At 38.6% G+C, this 26209-nt stretch overlaps 1 protein-coding gene across 9 annotated transcripts in view; it reads right to left on the bottom strand.

Annotated features, from left to right (window-relative positions):
• Positions 1-26209, bottom strand: part of GUCY1B1 (guanylate cyclase 1 soluble subunit beta 1) — a 92474-nt gene that overhangs the window by 52022 nt on the left and 14243 nt on the right. For 5 of the 9 annotated variants that reach the window (XM_081544522.1, XM_081544525.1, XM_081544526.1 and 2 more), the window contains 6 exons: positions 21650-21750; positions 19784-19902; positions 5802-5999; positions 1673-1903; positions 1104-1220; positions 251-384 (listed from right to left, as the gene is read on the bottom strand). In XM_081544522.1, the coding sequence (XP_081400648.1) occupies positions 251-384; positions 1104-1220; positions 1673-1903; positions 5802-5999; positions 19784-19902; positions 21650-21750 (900 nt within the window). Of the gene's footprint in view, positions 1-250; positions 385-1103; positions 1221-1672; positions 1904-5801; positions 6000-19783; positions 19903-21649; positions 21751-24517; positions 24686-26209 lie in introns of all 9 variants that reach the window. The other 4 variants (XM_081544528.1, XM_081544524.1, XM_081544530.1 and 1 more) reach the window with 2 other exon arrangements.

The following is a 26209-nucleotide window of genomic DNA, read 5'->3' as shown; positions in this document are numbered from 1 at the left end:
TACATATCCACTAACCTAAAGGCATAAACACTCAACAGATTGATTATGATGTGGCAAATAAAAGGGAATACATGATTTTTTCTGAGTTATTATACAAGTTTAACGAAATTATCCTTGTTATAGAGATGTCTAAGAAGAGTTGTAAAATCTAAGTATACTTTGTAGAAACAATTGAATAAAATGTTATTGAATTTCCTTTCAGCAAAAGATGGGTGCTTATATCCATTATAATTTATCTAAAAGTGATTACCTTGGTGAGCACAGGAAAAGTATACTATCTGCTTCAGGCAAGTAGATCATCTGACCCTTGAGCCGTAAGCAGCTGATTTCAGTGCCCGTCAGCTCATCCTCACACTCTGATTTCTCTACATCCAACAAACCTTCCTGGAAAAGGCAAGACACAGCAGTCAACATGTGCATCTCTCCCAAGAAGGCCACAGGGACCTCATTCCCACCAAACCATAAGGGAGAACAGGGACCCAGGCAGAACAGAAGAGGCCTTTCACCACAGTCTGCCAGGTAACAACCAGACAACCTGACATCACTGCAGAAATGCAAACTGAACCCAGGAAGACAGGAGCTGTGCTACTCTGACATCCTTGTGGAAAGCTTCTGTGACTCTCATTTCTGATTTTCCCCACGGTAAAGAATCCGCCTGCAATGCGGGAGACCTGGGTTCGATCCCTGGGTTAAGAAGATCCCCTGGAGAAGGACATGGCACCCCACTCCAGTATTCTTGCCTGAAAAGTCCCATGGACAGAGGAGCCCGGCAGGCTACTGTTCATGGGGTCACAAACAGTTGGGCACAACTGAGCAACTAAGCATGACTGGTTCATCACGTGTGACTGGCCCATCCAGGCAAGGTATTTTCAAAATTCACTTCTGTTCATTTTAATCCGTGGATAGAATCCCACTACTCCTCAGACAACCCCCAAATTAGCACCATTGCTTTTGAAACAGGACTCCCTTCGGGGTCTGGTTTTGCTCTCTCTACACCTTCTGAATCTCACAGAATGTTTGTGTAGCTAATTATCCCTCTGGAACATTTCTAATCTGTAACAGACCTTACTTCCTCACATTAAGTGAAATAACATCTTGATTACCTTGCTTCTCAACACGAAGACTGTATTGATGTGTGAGAGGATTCCATGGAAACTGATGTCAATGTGAGGACGGACCAGGGAGAAGACAGACAGGAGGCTGCAGTTCCCAGGCTGGAGCTAAAATGCAGATAGATGAAAAGAAAAGGGCACTTAATTAGCACTTTGGTGTATTTTAAAATCCTTTCTTTTGCCTAAAAGTGTCAATGGTTGATTCTGAACATTATTTTCAGACAGCAGACAAACAATGACTATTTGCTCAATGATGAATAAATTAAGCGAAAGCTGATTGTTACTGGAAAGTCATTTTCTCATGAAAACAAGTCCACAATTCCTGCAAAATTCTCCCACTGCTCTTGTGATTAAAAGAGAAAAAAAAAACTAGCTGTCCTAGGCAAAGTTGCAGTATGCTCAAACATACCGAGTTTACAGTTACAGGACTTCTGTGATGTACCAAGTGCTCCATGTTCCCTGACAGATAAACAAAGGTTAAGTGAATGAGTGGCCACGTGTAACAGTAGCATTTCTGTGGCCTTTCATCTCAGGCTCCCAGGGAATGTAATGTCCTTTACCTGGGGAAGGACTCTGTAGATGGCATTGCCACACTGAGTGACCACAAGATCCCTGTCAAATATGATGTGAAAGGGAAAAGCTTTGCAGAACGTATACGGGCTGATGCGTGATTCCTGGGTACCGTTTTCTTCAAATCTGTCAAGATCTTCATAAAAATCCTCTTCTTTTGACTCTTTTTCTTCAATCAAAAATTGAGTATGATCACATTCTTCATTTCTTTGTTGAATAACCTGGATGCCAAAGAGGTAAACGGCGTTAACTGTCTGGCATTTCCATTTGGTTACAATATCTAAATACCTAAGAAACTAGTAATGAGAACCACATTTAGAAGGTTAATTTTAAAAACTTAAAATATGCAAATACTATATATGCCTAATATAGAAAACTATTTTTGGACATTGATTTAGGGAATTTGAAGACAATAATTATTCACAGTAAAACTGCAAAATGTGGTACGAGTCCCCTAGTGGTCCATGCAGCCTCTTTAGTAGAATCTGGAGTAAAGCATCCCCTGTCCCAATAAGCTTAACGCCCCCTCAAGCCAGGCACACACGTATGGTAAACGACCTACATATCAGACAGCGCAGTACTGTTTAATATGATAAAAAATGCTGTGTAGAAACAGAGGAAAATTAAATGACAGAAATATATATCTTAAAATATATGTGATGTCTTTTTTATCTATCAACTGGCAAGTATATAAAACTGCAGTGCCATATTAGGTAGGATACAGAAAAAAAAGAGTCATTTCATATACCACTAATGGAAGGGTATTTTGATTAATCTTTCTGAAGGACAGATTGACAATATGCATAAAAATCCCCCTCCCCAAATTATATTCTTTGATTTAATTCCAAATCTAGAAGTTTATTCTATGGGAGTAATCCTGATTATGAGTGAAGCTCTCTAATTTAAAAAAAATAACTACATTTCTAAATATTATTCACAAGCAAATACATGCCTAAGGTATAAAAAAGATTTTTTCTTTTGAGTTTAAGAAACTGCAACCAACATGTCCTCTTAAAAAGGGAAAAACATATCTCGAGTTGCAGCCAGATCAAAATGGGAGGCAGCTGGGAGAGTATTTCTTCAGTTGCAGCTAAATAAGAAATAAGTATTTCTTCAGTTGCAGCATTGCTTTTTTCCCCTTTTTTCCTTAGTTCACTACACCAAACTCTGACACTAAGGAACAAATAGCAATTAATATGGACTCTTGTATACATATTCCCACATATTGTTTCATGAGGAAATCAGGGTATTACTATTAAAACTTCCACACCAATCTACTACACTGGTTAAAGATCAGTATTCTCATTTACTATGGGAATATTTTGCCCCAAGAAGACTCATTTCCTAAAGTCTCCAAAGCAACACAAAGCAATCTAAAAATGTTGATGTTTTGGTCTTTCCATTTCACCTAGAAGAACTGAATTATATGTAAGCCAAGTTTACCAATTCCTCAGTTCTACTCTTCTGCTTTGCTTAAATTTGCAAAACGGCTTTTCTGATTATATTTGTAACCTCTGCTTCATTTATCACTTCATGACATGGTCTACTATTTCTTAAGTAGTTAAACTGTCTGGTAGCTCCAGACTTATGAGACTTACGGACGTAAGCATACCTCAGGATAGTGGATGAACCTATTTTACAGAGTGAAGTGACTCAGAAAGGGAAAGATAAATACCACATTCTAACACATACATACGGAATCTAGAAAAATGGTACTGAAGAATTTATTTACAGGACAACAGTGGAGAAACAGACATAGAGAATAGACTTACGGACATGGGGAGAGGGGAGGGGAGGGTGAGATGTATGGAAAGAGTAACATGGAAACTTACATTACCATATGTAAAATAGATAGCCAAGGGGAATTTGCTGTATGGCTCAGGAAACTCAAACAGGGGCTCTGTATCAACCTAGAGGGGTGGGATGGGTAGGGAGATGGGAGGGAGTTTCAAAAGGGAGGGGATACATGTATACCGATGGCTGATTCGTGTTGAGGTTTGACAGAAAACAGCAAAATTCTGTAAAGCAATTATCCTTCAATAAAAAATTAATTAATTAAAAAAAGAATACCTCAGGAAATTAAAACATTGCCCTTGAAAAAACTAAATATACCAAATATAAATACCAAATACAAATATTTCAGACATTTATTTTGGAGTACTTGAATCAATGAACAACCCATATTGTATAAAGTGTATATAAGTGATTACCACAACTAAGTAAAAACTTGAATTGTATATAGAGTGCTACTGCTGTCAACCTCCCAAGCAAAGACTCTAATCACCATGGCAACTGCAGTTTCCAAGTGTGCCCCAGTTAATTTTTCTTTCCTGAAGTTTCTATGTACCTGCTTCTTGCTTGCCTTGGCTAAGTAATTAACAAACCAAGAGCAGACCAGTGTTTACAACCCCCTTGGCACAGGCTCCCTCACTCGAGATGAGGTGTTAGTTTGGTGTTAGAATCCAAAGTTGGAAATGAAAGGCATATTGAATTTTAATTGATTTCCAGTGAGATTCCTAATCATGGATGAATTTCAATCCTTTACCTAAGTTTTTAATTTTTAAATGTCTCTGGATTTGATAACATCATGTTCCACGTTGCCCACTTTCTAATACAGAAAAACAAAGGATGTACTTGGGGATCATGTCAGAATTAACAGAAGCTCCAGAAAAGAAAAAAAACTGAAATGTAATGCAACATTACTAGATTAAAAGTGCAGGATGCTTTCCTAATATAATCAACCTAAATGCTACAAGTTTTACTTGTGTAATACTGTACTTCAAGTTTGGGCTTCTGACGTATGTTAGAATGTAACTGTATATGTAAGAAAGCATACTGCCTATTAGATTTTCCATAAAGAAAGAAAGACAGTTAAAAAAAAGTAAGGAAGCTAGAAGAAAGTAGCTGGATTTACTGCATGATGTGCAGCAGTCAGTATTATCTTGAACTAGTGTACACAGGTCTATGAAAACACTGTGGAGTAAGCCCAGGAAGGATGGCTAGTATTCCAGGAGGTCCTTTGGTGAATAAACACAACCAGAGCACAGGCTTTAAATTGTCAGAGTGTGATGGGCAGCCTTTACCAAGTAAAAGTCAAGAGAAAGTTAAGAATCAGTCTCAGTGATTTATGCTTGTCACTGCTTGCCATCATTTCGAAACTGTTCGACTGGGCATAGTTCAGAAAGTGAGCCTGAAGCCTCTACAGGAGCTGGAGTCGCATCTGTGCTCTGGTGAGACCACCCCTGCAGGAGAACATGACATTTCTCTAAAAAGCAAAAGGCTCGTAGGTTTTGCCTGTTCACTTTGTATTTATGTTTAAAGTTACACTTGCTCACCTACCAGTGTTTATAAAATCCTGTATTTGGGATGCTTTTTCTATAAGAAAATGCTACCATTTGTGAAAAAACTAACAGTAGTAGGGCACCCCTCTCCCCACTTTTGTCAAATTTAGGGCCACTAAAAAATGGCTCTTGTGTTTAAATATGAAGACACAAAACACAGTTGCCTGGGAGCAGCTCTCTGGGTCAGAAATACGGAAAAACTTTCCTTTTACCGCACAGTTATTGTATCAATACCTTAAAATCATCACTCAAAACAGTGGGTTTATCATCAATAACAAAGCAAGTATGAGACCAGGCTTAATTTTAACAGTCTAATTTAAAAAAAAAAAAGCAAAACTTTTGGCTCACAAAATGAGATATTCTAACCACATTTCAGGGATAGACCCCAAAAAAATCCACAAAGAAGCCATGAACAGTGACATAATACTCCATATTATTTTAGAATGTGTCCATGGGTTTTTGTATTCTGAAGGCCACAGCTAAGCCAGTCACAGATTCTCCTGCTTCCAACAAGTGTGACTCCCAGGAAATGCAAATTAAATTTCCCATTGCCTTGAGCAATATATAAAGGGAAAGAAAATCTGCTTCCACAAAGAAAACTCTCCTGTATAATGCCTTCCAAGGCCAAGCATAGCAGATGGCCAGTGTCACCACTGTTATGGCTGATCTATATCTCTACTGAGGTCCACTAACAGCAATGTCCAAGGGCAAATTGGGAGCCTCTCTAACACTCTACATGTCACCTGCGTTCAGAGGAGACCCTGTTACTGCCCGTTACCTTCATGTCTATTTCCGTGCCATGTATCTGCTGAGCTACTGTCTTGATGATTCCGATGACAATATCCTGCAGCCCTTCTCTCTCTGAGTAGTAGTGCAGGATGAGTCCTTTGCCCTTTTCTGCATCGGTGCACCGGAAGGAAGGTGCCCGCATGCCTGGGTAGATGGTAGCAAGGTGGTCGTGCAGAGCATCAAGGTTCTGCAGGGAAGAAGAAATGGTGATGAGTAAATCCTGTTTCTGCACAGCAGTCACTCTCAGAAGAGAGGCTGAGAGAGCAGACTCAGAGCTGAGTCTGGAGACAGACAGATGGGCCACATGAATGCTCCCAGGGTACACCCTTCCCTGGATGCATCCTGACAAGGCCAGAACCCAGAAAGCATGAAACTAAGGTAATGCAATTAAGAAAAGCATCTGTGTGAATGAATGAAGATGATGGGGTACATATGTACAATGGAATACTACTCAGCCTTTGTAGCAGCATGGATCGACATAGAGATGGTCACACTAACTGAAGTAAGATACACAGAAAGACAAATATATGATTTCACTTAAATGTGGAATCCAATCTATGTCACAAACTAACTTATCTACGAAACAAAGACAGACATAGAGACATAGAGAACAGCCCTAGAGAAGAGATTTGTGGTTAACAAGGGGGAAGTGAGTGGGGGAGAGATGAGTTGGGAATTTGGGATTAGCAAATTATTATATACAGAATGGATAACCAACAAAGTCCTACTATATAATAGCACAGGGAACTATGCTCAATATCCTGTGATAAACCATTATGAAAAAGAATATACATATATGTATAACAGAATCACTTTACTGTACAGCAGAAATTAACACATTGTGAATCAACTATACTTCAATAAAGTAGATTTTAAAAAAAGAAAAACATCTTGATTGTTACAGTAGAAATATTTTAAGGAAGGGTAAACAAACAAGGGGGATATAAAAGGATGCCTGAAGCAGAAAAAAGAAACACAGTTATAAGTTAAAGCAAAGATATGCATATTTACAGGAGTTTGGGCAGCTGTATATTTATGTTATGATAAATAGTATGGAATTCCCAAAGTGATCACATATTACCACTTGTTTCTCTAACAATACTAAACCTTAACTATTAATTCAAAAAACTATATCAGAATTATAAGCATATGAAAATGTCAGTATATTCTTTTGTGAAATAATATTTTAGTAATTAAAATCACTTTGGAAATTAAATCAGTCTAATTTCTTCTGAGTTTCCAATCAAGGTACAGCCTCACAGTGAACCTGTGAAATTGAACCTTTCGGAACTGAAGTCTTGGAAAACTAATAAATTTGCAAATAAATATTTTCTGTTCTTATAGCTTAGTGATAAATTCAGAACATACCAAATTCCCACTATCTAGTATCACCCTCTAATATTAAAAAAAAAACAGATATGTTTAAAGATCACCAGAAGAAATGATGCAAACTATACTTTTGACTTGGCTTTTCAGCACATTTGTAACTTCTTTGTGTGTGTGTGCATGCTACACATATATAGTACACACACACACAGCACAGCACAGTGTTGGAGTCACGGGGAAGGTGGCTTTAGAATCAAGCAGACTTGGATTTAAATCATGCCACTGTCATCTCAGTAGTCATATACAGATGTGAGCATTGAACCATAAAGAAGGCCGAGTGCCGAAGAATTGATGCTTTTGAACTTTGGTACTGGAGAAGACGCTTGAGAGTCCCTTGGACTGCAAGGAGATCCAACCAATCCATCCTAAAGGAAATCAACCCTGAGCATTCATTGGAAGGACTGATGCTGAAGCTGAAGCTCCAATACTTCAGCCACCTGATGCGAAGAGCTGACTCACTGGAAAAAACCCCAATGCTGGGAAAGATTGAGGGCAGGAAGAGAAGGAGGCAACAGAGGATGACATGGTTGGATGGCATCATCTAATCAATGGAGATGAGTTTGAGCAAACTCTGGGAGATAGTGAAGGACAGGGAAGCCTGGAGTGCTGCAGTCCATGGAGTCGCAGAGTCGGACACGACTGAGCGACTGAACAAGTGTCACCTCATGATAATGTGGCCAATTTACCCAACTCTAAGACTAGATTTCCTCTGATAAAATAGAAATAACTAAAATGATGTATATAAAACATTAGCACACCCAGGTGTAGTAGGCAAAATAATGTTGGCCCAAAGATTTCCAGACCTACTCTCTGAATACGTTACCTCATGTGGCAAAGTGGGGTTGGGAAATTGGGAAGATTATCCTGGATTACCAGGGTGGACCCAGCCTAATTCCATGAGTGACTGAGTCTTCGATGCCAAGAACGTTTCCTGGTTACAAGGAGGGATGAAAGCTGAGAAGGAAGCAGGATTTGAGATGCAGGACACCCTGTGCAGGGCCTTGGGGGGTGGCGCTCTGGGGCCCTACTCAGCCTCCAGTGACAGCCAGTAAGAAAACTGGTCCACGGGTCTGTGTGTGGCCACATGGAGCTGAATTCTGCCAACCCCTGAAGAAGCAAGGCCCTCCCTGAGTCCTGCTGGTATCTACATTACAATCCAGGGAGACCCCTTGTAGACTCCCAACCTAGGAAACTATAGGATAATAAATTTGTGTTCTTTTAAGCACTTAGGCATGTGGTAATTTGTTACTGTAACAATAAAAAAGCTAATTCGCCGATCAAATAGTAATCTGTCAACAACTGGTGGTTATTGCTAAAGAGAATGTGAAAAGCAAATGATCTCAGAATACCAAAGGCCTCAGGAGCACATCTGATACACCAACAGACTCCTCTCACCTTTGCAGGAGGCCAGTTCAGAGGGAAATACTGAGACAGGATTCTGTGCTGGGGTCCTTCAGAGTTATCCTCCCTCTGAGTTACAGCTTGAAAATGATTTTTCAATAAGAAATAAAATATCAAATTTTCAGATTTTCTCTTAAAAAGATAGAACAATTTTAAAATGAAAAGGTATTTAAAACTAGGATTAAATGCCAGAAATAAAGATAAAGAACATGTTTGGGAAAAATAATATCATTTCATATATATTTCACATATAAGTATTACTCAGTATGCAGAGATTTCAAATTCATATTTAAATGGTTTGTAAATTTCATAATAGAGTTGATTTCAGTAAGAAATGTGATACTTAATTTAAGTACAATTTTGCAATAAAGATTTGTTATGGTGTTCTTGGGGACGCATCCCAGGTGGCACTAGTGGTAAAGAACCCGGCTGCCAATACAGGAGACATAAGAGACTCAGGTTAGATCCCTGGGTGGGGTAGATCACCTGGAGAAGGGCATGGCAACCCACTGCAGTATTCTTGCCTGGAGAATCCCATGGACAGAGGAGCTTGGTGGGCTACAGTCCACAGGTCAGAAAGAGTCAGACGCAACTGCAGCAACTTAGCATGCATGCATGCATGGTGTTCTTGGGGGAGAAAAAGGAGCACTTCTGAAAAGGAGGTGCTGGGGATGGGATAAAACTGAAGGCTGGTTTGCATTTTGAACACCTCAAAGGGGCCAGGTGAGGGAAACAGGATCCAGTAAGACATCAGAAAGGAGATGGAGCGAGTATGGTACAAGGTGACTCCATCAGGGCACTGCAGCCTGGCCCCCGCCACGTGCTCATCCCATCTACTCACTGTATGCGCATTGTATGTGCACCACAGGTCCACTGTATAAAGCACATGCATGCATGTCTCGCAGGGTGTGCGGTGCAGGCGGGGGCAGGGTACAGAGCTGGATCAGATCCACATGACGCAGACCCTGACTGTAAGCAGTTCGTGGTTTAAATCACCCAACAATTCAGAGTGGCTTTGGGTGCATGAAAGGGAGCAACATCTCAGAGTGAAGCCGGGGTCCAAAGACGCAGAGCACAGGGGAGAGCTGAGGCCTCAGAGACTGGCATTCTGACTCAGATAAACATCTTGTCTCCTCAACTGGTGGCCCTGGTTTCTTTTTGAAATGCATTCATGCTTAGTGCTAAGATCTTGTTTTCTTCCCTCAATTTACACCACTTCTAATCAAGCCAGGCCAATTCTTAACTCAAACAGCAAGTGGTCCTGACTCCTCCAGAGGCTGCTGTTGCCATACGAAAGGGACTCCACGTGGCAGGCGCTGAGGATGGTCAGTTTATAGAAGCCTCAAGCCACTTTACTTGGTAAGTAACACGGCGGGTTTTCCTATGACGAGTTCTTCCCCTGGGAATCCTTTCCTGGAAAGGGAAGACGTGAGGCCTACTCCTCATAATCCTGCCAGACCCCTCACACCCCTCTGCTGATGCTGCAAAAAATGCTGTCAGAGAAAATCTGGTGAGAAAGGAAATCACCAGAAAGGTTTTATATTTATTTCTGTTTCCCACAAAGTCAAAATTCAGCTTGTTGCTGCTAAATTGAACTGTTGTTCTTGTTCCTTAAAAAATTTCCTAATGTAGTCAGGCCCAGGTACTGGATTGTGGCTCATTTTACCGAAAAAAAAATTTTAAATGAGTCAAACACTAACTTGAAATATACATTTTAATTCTTTTCTACTTTTTCTTCTATGAAATGTTCAAATACAGTATATCTTAGGTCAATATGCCCATATCACTTTCACACTTATCTATTTTCAACTTCTGTCATATTGTATGTGCACATTTCTGTGTGCAGCTAAGCAGACGGCAGGAGGCGGTAACCATGGTACCATTTACTTTCTCTGCATCACTGATGCTAAAGAAAGTGAGAGATGGGCCAGAACAGCCCAGAACTCAGGCCAGGAGTCACATAGGGACAGGCGCTGCTCCCTTAATGTGGAGCCATTTTAATTTAAATAATTTAATTACATAAAGCCTTTTCAATTTAACATTTACATTAAATAAAGTTATTGATGGTACTGAGATATTAATAATGAAACGTTGCTTAAATTTATCAATTCAAAGCAAATGGGAAACCAAAACGTATGAAGTCAAATGTTAATCTTTTAAGTCTTTGTGGTAACCAATTCTCCAGAGATTGACTGTTTTGTTGAATTTGCTATTAATTAAATGGACAACTAAAGTGCTTTCTTGGAGCATAAAAGATTTAACACCACTTAATGTAATATTGATTTTCTTTAGATAGTATCTAACCATAAAAATACTCTTGGGATTTCTTTAGTTACAGCTTCCCTTACGGGGTTTTAATCTCTCAAAATTAAAGCTATTACCACTGCCTGTCTATTATGAAAAATAGAATTCATGATTAAAAATTAAATTATTTCCAACTGAGTACATTAGTATTGCCAAAAATGTGCTTTCTTCACAGACTCCAATTGTTTGCAGCAACCTCAAAAGTCACAGTAAAAACACTCAAAATAGCCAAGAGAAAACCTTGTCTGTCTACACTTTATAATACCATCCGTACAAAGCTAATTATTCATCCACATGGGTGTAGCAATATATTCTGAAGATCATGATTTCATATTGAAACTGGTATTCTTTAATTTCTAAATATACCCATGGAGGTGGGTATACAAAGAAAAGAGTTGAATGGCAACACGTGTATTTCAGCACAAGTAGATTCCCAGCAAACAGTAAAGCCAACTTCAAATATGCTTTCACATCATTCTTCTTAGCTTTATGACACTAGAAAACAGGAAGGGAATGAAGAGGAGTTTTGTTCGTCTATTTTGCCTCAATATATTAAAAGACTGGTCTGAGGTTTCCATTTCATTTCTCTTAATGTTCTAATATCATTTTACCATTTTTTTCTACATGCAAGATGAAAGAACTGTTTCTCAGGAATTCTGCTACTCTTAAGTCTCCTAGCTTTGTCATTTATAGAAGAAAAACCAATGCAAGCATCCTAGGAAACAAGTTCTACATTTAGCACACACCACAGATTTAGGACACAAGAGAGACTTACTAGTCCTTTGAGAAATACTCCAAAGATTCACACATGTATACACACACACACACACACACACACACACACACACACACAGGAAAGTTTCTGAGAATTAAATACCTCATTCCCCTGCGTCCAGGGTATCTAATTAAAAATTCCTAAATGATGCACATAAATAGGTATAGTAAGGCCTTGTCTTAAAAGTTTTGAGAAAGAGATTTTTCAGTCTTCAGAAACCCTTAGGACTTCCCTGGTGGTGCAGAGGTTAAGAATCCGCCTGCTAATGCAGGAGAGAGGGTTCAATTCCTGGTCTGGGAAGATTCCACTTGCAACTAAGCCCATGAACCACAACTACTGAAGCCCACGAGCCCTATAGAGACTGTGCTGTGTGAGAAGAGAAGCCGCTACAATGAGAAGCCCACCACCGCAACAAAAGAGTAGCCCCTGCTTGCCACAACTAGAGAAAGCTGTTGCAGTAACAGCCAAAGATAAAAATAAATACGTCAATAATTTTTTTAAAGAATCCTTATTCTAAGGAGTTCCCTTAGTGGTGGTTAGGCTCAGCCTAGCGGTTAGGATTCCAGGCTTTAACTGCTGTGGCCCCAGGTTGAATCCTGGTCAGGAAACTGAGATCCACAAGCCAAGCAGCACAGCCCCTCCCCAAATTAATTAATTTTTTAAAATGAACCTTTACTCTAGTGGATGGAGAGAAGGGAGCCATCTGTGTCATTTGAGAGTGTTACTGACATTTATACCAGGAAAAAGCCTTAAAAATCAATCATTGCAAATCTCTCTCCGCTTAAGGAAAGGAATGAGGCACAGTATTTCCTTTGATTCTTCACACTTCTGAAAAGCAAGACCAACAACATTATTTACTTGTGAGAGTCACATAATTTGAAAATCATTTTTTAAGTTTTTAAGAAAGATGTCATGTCAGAATTTTAAAGTGAAAAACCAAAACAAGGAGGACCTAGGTAAAGCAGAAACTCACCCCCATATTATGAGAAACGCCAAGGTCAGGGTGTGAGTAGTATGAGGTCAGAACAAGTAAGAGTCAATGTTTAATGATACTTTCGTCTTTTCTACTTCAAGCAACTCCTTGAGAAGTAGCTCTCCAACTGAAAAGATACAGAGACTCTTCTCTAAAATAAATAATGTAAAGGTGGCGCTAGTGGTAAAGAACTCGCCTGCCAGTACCGGAGATGTAAGAGTCGCAGGTTTGATCCCTGGGTTGGGAAGATCCCCTGGAGGAGGGCAAAGCAACTCACTCCAGTATTCGCGCCAGGAGAATCCCGTGGGGCATGGTGGGCTACAGTCCGTGGCAAAGCAACTCACTCCAGTATTCATGCCGGGAGAATCCCATGGGGCGTGGTGGGCTACAGTCCGGGGGTTCACAGAGTCTGACATGACTGAATCAACTTAGCACAAGGATTTATTTAAAAAAGAAATTATCCTTGAGTCACTAAAATTATTTAAATGGTATTTTTAAAACTACCTATTATTACCATCATCTCAAGAGAAATTTTAATTAAAGAAAAAAATGAAAATAGTCATAAAATTACCTGGGTAAACTATTTCACTTATTATACTGCTTTTAAATTCATGTTAAAAAAATTTCATTTATTTTCATTTGACTATATTTTGCAAAACTGTGAAAACATATACATTATTCAAAGAAAAATTCTTAAAATTCTAAAATATTATCTTCCTTTAAAAATTCTAACTTATCAAATTTTAAAATTTCAGGTGCCAACTAAGGAATGTCACTTGCCACCGTGTTCTGTAAGAATTTAGTCCCTGAGCCCTTGTAGCCGCTGACCTTCAACACCCCCAGGAAAGAAGTCAGGGTGAGGATGAAGAATGAGGGGAACTGCTAGAACAGGCCCTCAGATATTTTCAGGAGAAAATTTTCATGAACCTGGCTTCTTGCATCTTCCACACTGAGAGAAGCACTAAAAACATTAACTATGATACCTGCTCTTTGTGACCAGCAGCAGCTTTGTACGGAGATGTGTGCTTGACTGCATGCCCCTCTCCGCCCACAGCACACACACACGGACCTCCACCCTCAGGTCTTTGGGATAATTTCTCAGAGGCTCCTGAAACACTGTCTCCCCAGCCATAGTCCTCCGTAAGACACCGATTAAACTCAACTCTTGGCTCTCACACTGTGAATTTTCTTCAAGTAGATACAGATTACAGAAATTGGCATTTGGATGCTGAGAAAAGTTCCTTTTGAAATTCAAAAGTTAAAAATAAAATGAATGGTGCATTTTTTTCTAAAAAATATTATAAATAATTTAGGGAAGTATTAGAATTTCACAGCTGTTCAGGAAAAAACCTCAGCTTTCCCAAAATAACACTTTGCACAAACATTTAAGAATTTTAGATGGGCCATCAATCCCAGATTGCTCCTGGCAGGCTGGCCAAATTACAGTGCTGTCTGTTAGAAGCCAAAACCTAGAGCCAACACAGATTTAAGGAAATCCCATTACAAGCTGAACACAGGCCCTGCCAGAAGACTCTGATATATATGAATTGGGAGAGTGAGTGAAACAGCCCCAAACTCACAGTAAAAGTGGAAGAAGCTGAGGTTTCCAGCTAATGATTAGAGAGTATTTGCTTGCTTTTCTACTGAGATTCCTATGCCTATTTAAGCAGGTTCATGATTTAAATCCTAACTGGCCTCTAAGATTTTATATGACTCCTTTATTTTTCAGTAGTCAGCCTGACAGCCTTCCATGCTCATCTAGACTTCATTTTATATCTGTAAAATTACTGGGGAGGTAAAGAATATATTACATGATAATAACATAACACCACCAAAAGTGGATCAGTAGCCCAGCTGTGAACTGACTTCGATTCCAGTCCCAGAGGCCATATACAATCTTACCTTTTGAAACCCAGATTAATCAAAGCTCAACTTCTCTGTAAATATGTGTACATATGTACACATACCTACTAACACAGACACAAAAAATAAAGGGGAAAACAGCACACAGAATTCTGCTCCAATTATCCATAAATCAAAGCACCTCAGACTTATTTGTGTAACACAATGATATTATTCTCATGTTTTTGTGGGTTATCTGGACTCGGTGGGAAGTTCTCAGAGTGGGGTGAGATGGAAGTTTGCCATGGAGTCACCATAATGCTCCACCAGGCTGATTCCCAGGATGGATCACCCAGACACCCGAGGGCTCAGCCAGCAGCACCGCTGCTGTGGTTGAAGCATCTCATTTCACAGTGGGTACCTCCAGGGAACAGTCCAAGAGCAAGTGCTTCAAGATACTCACGGAAATTCCAAGAGTTCTTATGAACTAGCCTAGGAAGTATTAAGAATGTTCCTTCTGCTATACTCTTCTGATCAAATAATCACTAAAGTCACCCCAGATCCAAGGGATGGGAGCTCTACCTTGTCATGGGGGAGAAGTAAAATCATATTGCAGCAATTTTGGGAAAAGACAACCTGCAATTATGCAGTAGGATATCAAAAGTCAAGGTGAGCGTGGATTAGGGTGGAATACCATCAGATTGGACATTCCTTACCAGTAGTTTTATTGAGCTTTCAAATCTGATATATTCTCTGCACTATTTTAATCAATACACTAGATGTGAAACATAGAAATTTACTACAGCAGCAGCATGAAACCACATTTTATTCCTAATTCAAGAATAAAAAGTGGCAAAATAGAGAAAAAAATTCTTGTGAAGTACAGTCTAACCTTTAAGAAAAGAAATCCAGAAAAAAAAAAATCTATAAAATACAAAAACCTAAATCAAAATGTCTTCCTACTTTTGTTTATCTTTTTATAATAAATCATATTTCTGGTTACTAAATCAGGAAAAGGATAATAATTAATTGCAAGGATTATCTAGTTTTATCAACAGTCCACAAACTTATTGTTTCACAGAACATTTAGGAAAAATCAATTCCAAATTGTGTAATGTCTAGAGAAGAGTAATTTTCTAAAAAGCATCCTATAAAAATGTTTCTTACATTTTATTACTTTATCTACTTAGAATTTTTAGCTATTTTTTTGTAAAAGTCTTGAGGTAGATTAAAAATAGACATGATGTAAAAATTCTTAAATTGACTTTGAAAACACAGGGAGATTGAATAAACAGAACCAGGAATTTTATATTGGCAGCAAAACCTTTCAAAGGAGAATTGTCCATTATTTAAGCTGTTTAAATTGTCAAATTGTTTAAATACACAAATCAAAGGAAACGACAAAAGCTAAGTGAGAAACAAATATTTTTCTGGAACTGAACTACAGATACTATCTACAGAGTATATCCTTGATTATAAAATTTTTATAAAGGAATAGCGTTGTTAACCAGATAAAATAGCATATTAAATAAAAATATATAAATGGCCAAATAAAAAATATATACATATAACTCAGAATTAACTAATTCTATCATTCAAAGACTCTTTATTGATTGTTATATACTGTGCCTGGTACTCAGAAAACATAAAAATTATTTCAATAAAAGCAAAAATATACATTTTAATACAGTAATTCTTAATAATGTATCCAACCGAGAGGCTGGGAGAGACACCCCCAAGGAAGTCCCCCTCAGAAGGATGCAAGTGAACAGAGGTGCCCAGGCCAAGGCATGGCCAGTGGTCTCCCATGTTAGAATTTCAGTAGCTATTTTATTGCTACCTGAGAGCTTCAGATGGAAATGTCAGGGTAAACATTTTGAAAATTTCAATAGATATAAGTAATGTCAGTTGCATATTAATTAATAAACAGTAATTTGCCATGTCCATATGAAAAGGAAATTGGTCTAGAGCATGTCTACTCTTCTATATTTCAATCTATAATCAATCTCTTAGTAAAGTTATATAGCCTCACTCAAGGAGAAGGCAATGGCAACCCACTCCAGTACTCTTGCCTGGAAAATCCCATGGATGGAGAAGCCTGGTGGGCTGCAGTCCATGGGGTCGCTAGGAGTTGGACACAACTGAGCAACTTCACTTTCACTTTTCCCTTTCATGCACTGGAGAAGGAAATGGCAACCCACTCCAGTGTTCTTGCCTGGAGAATCCTAGGGACAGGGGAGCCTGGTGGGCTGCCATCTATGGGGTCACACAGAGTCGGACACGACTGAAGCGACTCAGCAGCAGCAGAGAAGCAGCCTTACTCAAAATGAATTTTTTTTACCCTTAATAGAATTAACCTTGAGCTACTGGGGTATTTGCTTCCTATTTTTGTATAAACAGCACCTATTCATTTTTAAAATATGTTTTTTCATTCCCAGATAGTATCTGTGATGATACCATCATTAAGGGACTACACACAACCCCCAGCCTCATGGGATTTACATTCCAGTCCCAAACAGGAAATGATCTACAGTGAGAACTCCTGTGGGTAGGGAGATACAGGTGCTGTGAAAACATGAGAAATGTCAGTTCCCTGACTCCAACAGGGTAGAACCTTAAGAGAGGAGTGGAACCTTCCCGGAAGAAGTATTCTGACCAGCAGGATGAAGAAGATCAGTCTAGGTGAAAAGGAGTGGGAAGACTGTCCAGACAAAGGGAAGAGCAGGTGCAAAAGCTCAGAACATGGAGAAAGCTAGTTAGAAAAAATATGGTCTGAAAGAAATTCTGTTTGGCTGGGCTGCAGGAGAGGAAGAGAGATAGACGGGGGTGTAAGTAGTTTCAATTATTTTAATTGCTTTTTACATTTCCAAGGAGCAACTGGGAATCACTGAAGGGTTTAAGCAAGTCAATGATGGAATGAGATATATTTGCTTTTAAGAAAAATCACTAGTTACAGAATGACGAGGAGATGGAGGAGTCACACAGAGAGATGAGGAAACCTATGCATTCTGTACAGCATGGTGGACTGTTCCACCGAAGGCTAGGGGAATGAAGACAAGTGGGAGGATTCTGAAAAATTCAGTGTTTAGGAAACAGACTCTAAGGATTTAATGATTAGTTAAGGTCAAGTGGAGAAAGACACAAAAAAATCTTTTAAATATCTTTAAAATAAGGCCTAGTTTATCCTACTCTTTTACAAAGGATTGATGTCAACCATAAAGAATGTTTTATTATTTTATGTAATGAAAAGTGTCAATTTTTATATATGAGCTAGAATCTTAAAAAACTTTATGAAAATCAGTTGCTTTATTTCATAGGCACTTTTTTTTTAAAAGTCCATTCAATTTATTTGAAATTAGCCTACTCATACCATAAATATCTACTTTTCAGGAAAGCAATATGTTGATACAACCAGTTTGCCATCAAGATATTCAATTTCAAAACCAGGAAGAAATTCAAGCATAAACAATATTGATGAAAACTTTATAGTATTCTAACTTTCCAGTTTCCTCAATGTTCATACTTGTACCAAAAATAATAATAATAATAATAATAATAAAATAAAATTGTGTGCAATTTTAAAACTGCCTATTGACTTTGATGAAAATGGACTCAGAGCTATTTAAAACAATGTTGTCCAGTGAAAATAAAAGGCTTTAGGAGCCATTAAAACAAGTCACAAACATCAGTCATATGTGTTAAAGTTTCCAGTAGCCACATTTAAAAAAGGAAAAAGAACCAGGTGAAATTGATGCTTATGATACATTTTCACATAACTCAGTATTCCCAAAATGTTATCATTTTACCATGTAATCAATATGAAACAGGCCTGAGCTATTTGCATTCTCTTTGAAGCCCAGTGTGCCTTCTAGCCTAGTTACATAGAGGCGAGCCTGCAGGCAGGACAACTCTAGAACCAGGAGAAACCACCAGGAGTCGCCAGTCCTCAAATGAGGCACTGGACACTTAGCAGACAGTCACAATGAGTAAAGGTAGAAGTGAACTATTTGCATGATTGTTTTGTCAACACAGATGTGACCATTGAGAGAGAAAGATAAAATTAAGAGAAAGGAGCTGCAACTGGAACTTAGTTGAGAAAGCGACCAGGAGTCAACAGAAATATTAAAAATGGGAATGTATTCTAACCCCCCAAGTCTCAAAATATTTTTAAATCTCAAACTTTAATCCATGTAAAATAATTCATTTAAATACAGCCTGTTAAAGGTTAATTTAAGTGTCTCCTGGCAGCGACTTCATTTGGAAGTGGCAGCTTTTTTGGCCACCAGTAGTTTGGTAAATCCATGGCAGAGACTGGAAACCTGTTTCCATCTTGATTTAATGCTGTTTTAAGTTTATAAGAAAAATGTCACTATGTAAACAACAGACATTTTGATTAAACACTCAAGTTCTTATTTTGGCTGTTAAATCAATAACGCAGCTGGACTGAAAGTCGTTTACATTCCCTCCAAGCTGGGCTCCAGTTCAGCTGGTCTTGCACTGACATCATTTTCCAGCAAGATCTGGCTGCTCTCAGCGGCCAGTTAAGAAATATCCTTTACAAACAACCACGTAATGTTCAATGCTAGCACATTTTAAGATGAGAGTCTCAAAAATGCCTGTGCTTAAAATAGGACAGTTGATCCCAAAATAGTCTCCCACCTGATGTGTCATTCACTAGTAAAAAGAAAAAAATTAAGTAGTTTTAACAAGAAAACAAAAGCCTTTGGTGACATTATTTATCTTGACTTCACCTGAGACGGACTCCGGAAGAGTTCCTATTCTCCTCTCCAGAGTAGATGAACTAATATGTAACTCAGAGCAATGATTCTCAAACGTGTTTTGGTGGCAGGCTCTTTCCCTGAAACAATGAGCTTCAGGTAGAACTTCACAGATACTGATGAATTATTTAATTACTTAAAGTCAGAATGACTTAGAAACAGAAAATAAGCCCAGGTTATATACATAAAAGCACAACTACTAGCACAAAGACTTATTTTTTAAAAGGCAGTTGAATGGATCGCAACACGTTGAGTCTTTCAGAGACCGCTAGCTTAGAACTTGAATGTTTAGTGTCAGAACCAAAAATTAAAGAAAAAATATGAAGGAAAAATGCTAAAATGTACTCAAGACCATCTAATAATTATTATTTTATGTGAATTAGGGAAAATGCCCCTATGATTGCATTTCAGCCTCTAGACACTCATCCAGCCAACTGAACGAAGGCATTCTAGAGCTCACGGGGGAGAATAACAAAATCAGAACTTTTGGACCAGGGCCTCAAACTGCTCACCTGCAGAAATTCTCTGACGTTAGATCCCAGGACGCGCAGGATTGTATCATAACCAGATTCTTGACAGAAGACGAAGAACATCTTCCCAAACATTTGTAGGATTTCTCCAGCATTGAGATCTAGTTTGTAGAGTTGAGAGGAACAACAGAAACAAAATGTATTAGAGGTAGAAAATCATTAGAGGCAGGAATAAAGATAAGTGCATGACAAAAATGTTAAATATCCTCAATTTCTTTGCACAGTGAACAGATCATTGGAAAAACATCTGGCCAGGAAAATACAATGAAATCTGAGAAGACAGCATATTGACATGTTAACAGTTTAAGTCTGTACTTAAAAGCAAAGCAACCAGTTTCTCAGGTTCTGTGACAAAATTTTGAGCCTTTTCAAACTTATATGTAAGGTATAACTTACTTTTTCTGAAAAATAAGAGAAAGATCTTTAAAAATCATCAAGAATGCACATGAAGATGAAAAGCAAAAGTGTTAGTCACTCAGTTGTATCTTTTTGTGACCCCATGGACTATAGCCCACCAGGCTCCTCTGTCCACGGACTTCTCCAGGCAAGAATACTGAGGTGTGAAGCCATTCTCTTCTCCAGCCTATCTTTCCAACCTAGGGATCAAACTCAAATCTTCCACATTGACAGGCAGATTCTTTACTGTCTGAGCCACCAGGCAGATGTTTGGGTGCAAAATAATTTTTCTTTATAAAAATATGCATATTTAATAACCAGGTTACAAATAATATATAGCCTAAGATTCTGCCTTTTTCTTAATATTCAATTACTGTTATTTCCTAAAATTAAAATTTTTCTTAGTATGAATTTTAATCAGTCTTATTTAACACAGATATGCAACAATTCATTTCACCAATGTCCACTTGCTCAAAGTGCAGGCTTTTCCAGCTTTTGATAATATAAGTAACTCAGAAATGAAAATACACGTACATCTTAAAGCAAATAAATCTAATTATTTATGAAAATTTTCTAAATATTTCTAACATTTGAACATTTTTAAACAGGCTTTGACAGATGATGCAAAATTATTCTCCAAGACAGTTTATTTTCCCATCAGATTTTAAATGTGTATGATTTCCCCTTTAACTCTACCCTTGACTACACTAGATTTTTAATTTGTTAATTGCCAAATTTATATAAAAATTATTTCATATTTTTGTCAATTTTGATTATTAGTGATGCTGGATATTTTTCTTCTTATTATTAACAATTTACCATACTTTTATGGTAATTCTTGTATTTTACAAAAGGTAGCATCTTCTCTTCTAGCTGTATTTGACAAAGCTAAAAAGCATCCATCTAGTCTATGCAAACTGTAGCCTTGCTATAAATTAAGTACTACAATGATAAGAGATACTACCTTGAGAACAACTTTTTTCAATGAAGCTTTTTTTTATTTTGTTTTCTTTGCATGAGTTTTGTCTCATGTAGACCTCAGTTTCTTGTTTCTTTTACCATTACCTAACAAAACTTGTGATTACAAAAGAGATTTCGAGATAAGATTTTCTACATATTATATTTTTGTAATTACTGTGACATTGACACTGCAACATTAAGTTATTATTACATTCATTATTAACTTATTACATTAAGTATCAACAATTTTTTACTTCCTCAACACATGGCTTTTTGTGGGGAGGGGCAGAGAGCCCCTCTATTCTCCAAAGAGTTTGTAAAAAGAATAACATGACTTAGTGTAGCCTGAGCCTAATACTATATGTGACTGTGCTCCCACCAGAGTTGTGCAGTGTACAACCTGTGCAACTATACAATGTGACCTTGGACCATGCATGCCCTTGGACATCGATGTACAGCTTAGCCAAAGAAAGAAAGTCACATTCAACTTACTGAGGACCTTGCTTGCAGCAGCAACCAAATCATATGTTTTAGAATCATCATAAATTATTCGGACAAGAAACTGTCCTTCTTCATCTAATTGTGCCTCTTTTCTAGAAAACAGAAACAAGGCAGACAGGGTGAAAAGTTGAAAGGAAAGAACAGATGCTACACCTACAATGATCACATAAAAATGATTTTTTATTTGAAAGAGAATTCACTTTTGGCAAATTTGTTTAAATCAATGACACATACCTATCAAAAAAAAATCTTATTTCACATCTCCCTCCCCAAATTAAAAATGATATATTTAAGTAATTTTAATAAGAATAACATTTGTATAGTACTCTAATGCCCAAAACTATACCTGATAATGAGTATAATCAAGAAATAGCTTTTGATTAAGTAAACAGTCAGCAAATATGTGTTGAGTCCCTATGTGTCCCAGGCACAGTTAGAGGACCTAGAGATTCACCCTTTAGTGGGATGAAGTAGGGAGCTCTTGGGACAAAAGTATTCTAGAACAGGGGACAGAAGAGGCATAAAGCTAAGATATGTATTAGATAGATAAATAGGTCCAGTTTCAGTTCAGTTGCTCAGTTGTGTCCGACTCTTTGAGACCCTGAGCTGTAGATGGACAGATACACAGATGATAGATGGATAGATGATAGATAGACAGATAGATATATAGATGGTAGATAATGGTAACTAGTTTGGAGAAAAGTAAAGCTGGGCAAGGTGGTGGGGGGCGGGGGGGCTCAAGCACGAAACCAGAAGCATCATGGAAAAGCTGGCAGTGGAGTCAGGTGTGAAGCATCTCTGCAGGGAGCCCTGAGAGGACTGGGAAGCTCGCAGGTGCAAAGTACTGGCAGGGTGTGGGAGGAACAACGGAGGCCTCAATGAGGGGATGAACCCTCCAGCTGCACTGGGCATGGACTGAAGGCATATAAAATGGAGCAAGGTCATAGCAATGTCATAACAAGGTCAGAGAAGGACAGGGCAAGGTCATATCAGAGACAGAGCGAGGTCATAGCAAGGTTAGTGCAAGACACAGTAAGGTCATAACAAGGTCATAGCAATGTAATAGCAAAGACAGAGCAAGGTCAGAGAAAGGACAGAGCAAGAACAGAGCAGAGACAGAGGAGGAGACCAGCTAGGAGGCCACTGGGACATTCAAGTGAGAAAGGCTGATGACGGGACTCAGGGTGAAAGCAGTGGAGGGAGCAAGTGGCCCCGATCCCAGCAAATCTGAAGACAGGTTCCACACATTCCTGATGAACTGGACACAGGACGAAAGGGAAGGACACCAGAGGACACAGGTTTTGGCCGGAGCAGCTGAAGATTGCAGTCACCAGGAGCTCAAATGGGACAGACAGTGGGATGCAGACCAAGAGATAAGATCCAGAGCTTCGTATTAAACATGTGAGTCTGAGGTGCCCGGTGGAGAGATAATATCTTCCATCACATCCGTCGCATAATAAATGCAGCAGCTCAAAATGCACATGGGGTTAGCGAAAGGAAATCAGAATTATCATTTGAATAGTGGTCATGATTATATATTTATTTTGATAGGGTTGGGATTATTTTTCTCAAGTGAAGTGAAGTGTTAGTCACTCAGTCGTGTTTGACCCTTTTCAATCCCATAGACTGTAGCCAACCAGGCTCCTCTGTCCATGGGATTCTCCAGGCAAGGATAGTGGAGTGGGTTCCCATTTCCTACTCCATAGGATCTTCCCGACCCAGGGATCAAACCCAGGTCTTCTGCATTGCAGGAGGATTCTTTACCATCTAAGTCACCAGGGAAGCCCATTTTTCTCAAACCAGCATCTAAAGAGGAGGAAAAAACCATCATTCAAGGTGTCCTGAGGTGTCAGACACCTTGTCTGGGTGAGGCACACAAACACAGGCAGAGCATGCATCTGCATCTCTGATTCCCAACTCAGCTGTCTCAGCCCCTGAAGCTCTGGGAGAAGGAAACTGGGGGGGCTGTCACCTCAGGAGCTGGGACGGCTCCTCCATGTCACCCCGCAGCCTCACTGCCTTCTCCTCCTCGAAGCAGGGCTGTCCCAGCAGCCCCTGTGGCCATGACACAGCATGTGCTCCAAACAGTAGGACAGCTGATGTTCAGGTGGGATGGAGATCCCTCAGACACTCTGTGTTCTGCAGAGCGGACCATGTATAACCCACAGTTCCACATAACAGTACGTGCAGGGGAAATGCATGATTTTGGTGGGCACATAGATGTGAATTTCAGAGCCCGGGATTCACCTGCCAAATGAACTTGGACAAATCACAGAAAGCACGTGAGTATCTCTCTCCAGGGAAGGATGGAGTAGGAGTTTGGGGTTAGCAGATGCAAACTATTTTATACAGAATGGATAAACAACAAGGTCCTATTGTACAGCACAGTTAGCTGTACTCAAGAGCTTGTGACAAACCAGAATGGAAATTATATATATATATAACTGAATCACTCTGCTGTATAGAAGAAATTAACACAACACTGTAACTCAACTATACTTCAATATAATAAATTTTTTAAAAACCATCTCTGCTAAAATGGAACCAATAACATAAGCCTCCTTCCACAGCTGTAGAGAGAGGACGAAAGTATGTTCTAAGCTACTGAAGCATTATGTGTCTACATTGCCAATACTGAAGAAGGAAATGGCAACCTACTCCAGTGTTCTTGCCTGGGGAATCCCATGGACACAGGAGCCTGGCAGGTTACACTCTATGGGGTCACAGTGTTGCACACAACTGAGCAAGTATCACTGACTCACTCACTGCTAATATTATATTCGAGTTGTTTATGCTTGAAAATAATTGTATATAACACATACCAGATCACACAGTTTTTAAACCTCCTTTTTGACTTACCATTTGATGGCCATCCTTTCATGTCAATAAATATATTTCTATATTTTAACCACATAAAACTGCATTGGTTAGGCATGTTGAAGTTTTAGTCGATATTAAATACTTTTTTTTCACAAGTCCAAACAAAATCTTGCAATCAGCAACTTTGTAGCTAATACTTCTACTTCTCTGTAAAAAGTATAGGTTTAGAATTAAATGAAATTCTAATTTATTCTAGAATAAATTCCTAGAAATGGAATTGCTGATTTGCAGGATATATAGAGTCTAACTTTTCTCATTTTACAACTATCATTTTATTATGAAACAGCATTGGTCAACACACTGGAATTCTCAAGACTCTAAATTTAGGGTATTCTAATAAAATATAAAAATTTTTAAATTAAATAGATAATAAAGAACAAATTAACTCATGCTCTCACTATGCCCTATTTTTTTTCTTCCAACTGGAATAAATCAAACAACATAAATTTTTGTAATGCACTTAGATTTTCCGAAATAGTCATCAATTCATAATTGTTAAACAGAATACAAAATTCTTCGGCCTAAAGCAGAGAAATGGCCATTTCCCTAGAAACCCCCTAACCATGAGTCAATGCATCCCTCTTCTTTCTCTTGCTTTAATAAAATAAGCACCCTTATCTTTTAAGCTTTACTTTCTGGAATAATCAGCCCAATATGCTCCCTGGAGGGAGCCTAAAGTATAAAGAGTAGTACATGAAAGGAAATAATCACCTTTTCAAAAATTTCACACTGAATTCCGATAAATCATTCAATATTCTCAGAAATCTTTGGGTCACCTTTTAATTATTCTTTTTTTTCCCCTGGGGGAGAAGTCTTGCCACAAATAACTGAGTACCTATTATGCTCCAAGCACTCTTCTGAGCATGTTTAATATATCAATGAATGAAACATAAAGATCTCTGCCCTCCTAGACTTTACACTTTAGCTGGTGGAAACAAACAATAAGCATAGGTTATTAAGGTCGTATATTACTACAGTCTGTATAAAGTATTATGTTTACATGATATATATGCAAATTTTATGATTTATTATGAGATCAGGATGAAGGGACAAGTGGGGATGTAGGAGGAGGGGTGGGATGCAAGGGTATGTAGTGACCATGCGAGGCATCCTGAAGTTATGTCCGAGCAGAGGCTCCAGGAGGCCATATACGTCTAAGACCTAATCTCTTTGAACCCAACTCAATTCTTTCTGTAGCTCATTCTTCAAATTCTTCCCTTTTCGGAGTAAATGCTAATCGAGGATATTAGAAACGTTCATTGATAATTGGTTTCCTCCATTAAACTGAGCAGGAGAATTTACAGGGCAAAAGAAGTAAATATCCAAAAAATTACTCTCCAGCAACTTGGCCACTGGAGCCAGTAGATATTTTGAGAGAACGTCTCAATTCCCAACACTGCTTTTCTTTTAACTTAAAGGTAAATTTAGGCTTGTTCAGACTCTATTCTGCCAAATATTTTGGCCTCCAGAGAGCACAGATGTGACAACAACAATCCCTCAGATGCACCTGATCTCTGAGGGAAGAAAACGTGTTTTCACCAGCTACCCAGAATCACAGAGGGTGACCAACAAATGTAGGAAAAGTTGGGATGTGAGCTACTATTCGGATCACATAAATGCTGTCCATAATCCAGGTAACATCACCTTATCATTCTCTGTCCTTCACTTTCG

This window comes from Giraffa tippelskirchi, chromosome 11 (genome assembly GCF_054371585.1).
Source record: "Giraffa tippelskirchi isolate mGirTip1 chromosome 11, T2T-mGirTip1v1.2.pri, whole genome shotgun sequence".
NCBI classification, from domain to species: Eukaryota; Metazoa; Chordata; class Mammalia; order Artiodactyla; family Giraffidae; genus Giraffa; species Giraffa tippelskirchi.
The sequence above is the reverse complement of the archived record's forward strand: the minus strand, read 5'-3'. Positions and strand labels throughout refer to the sequence as shown.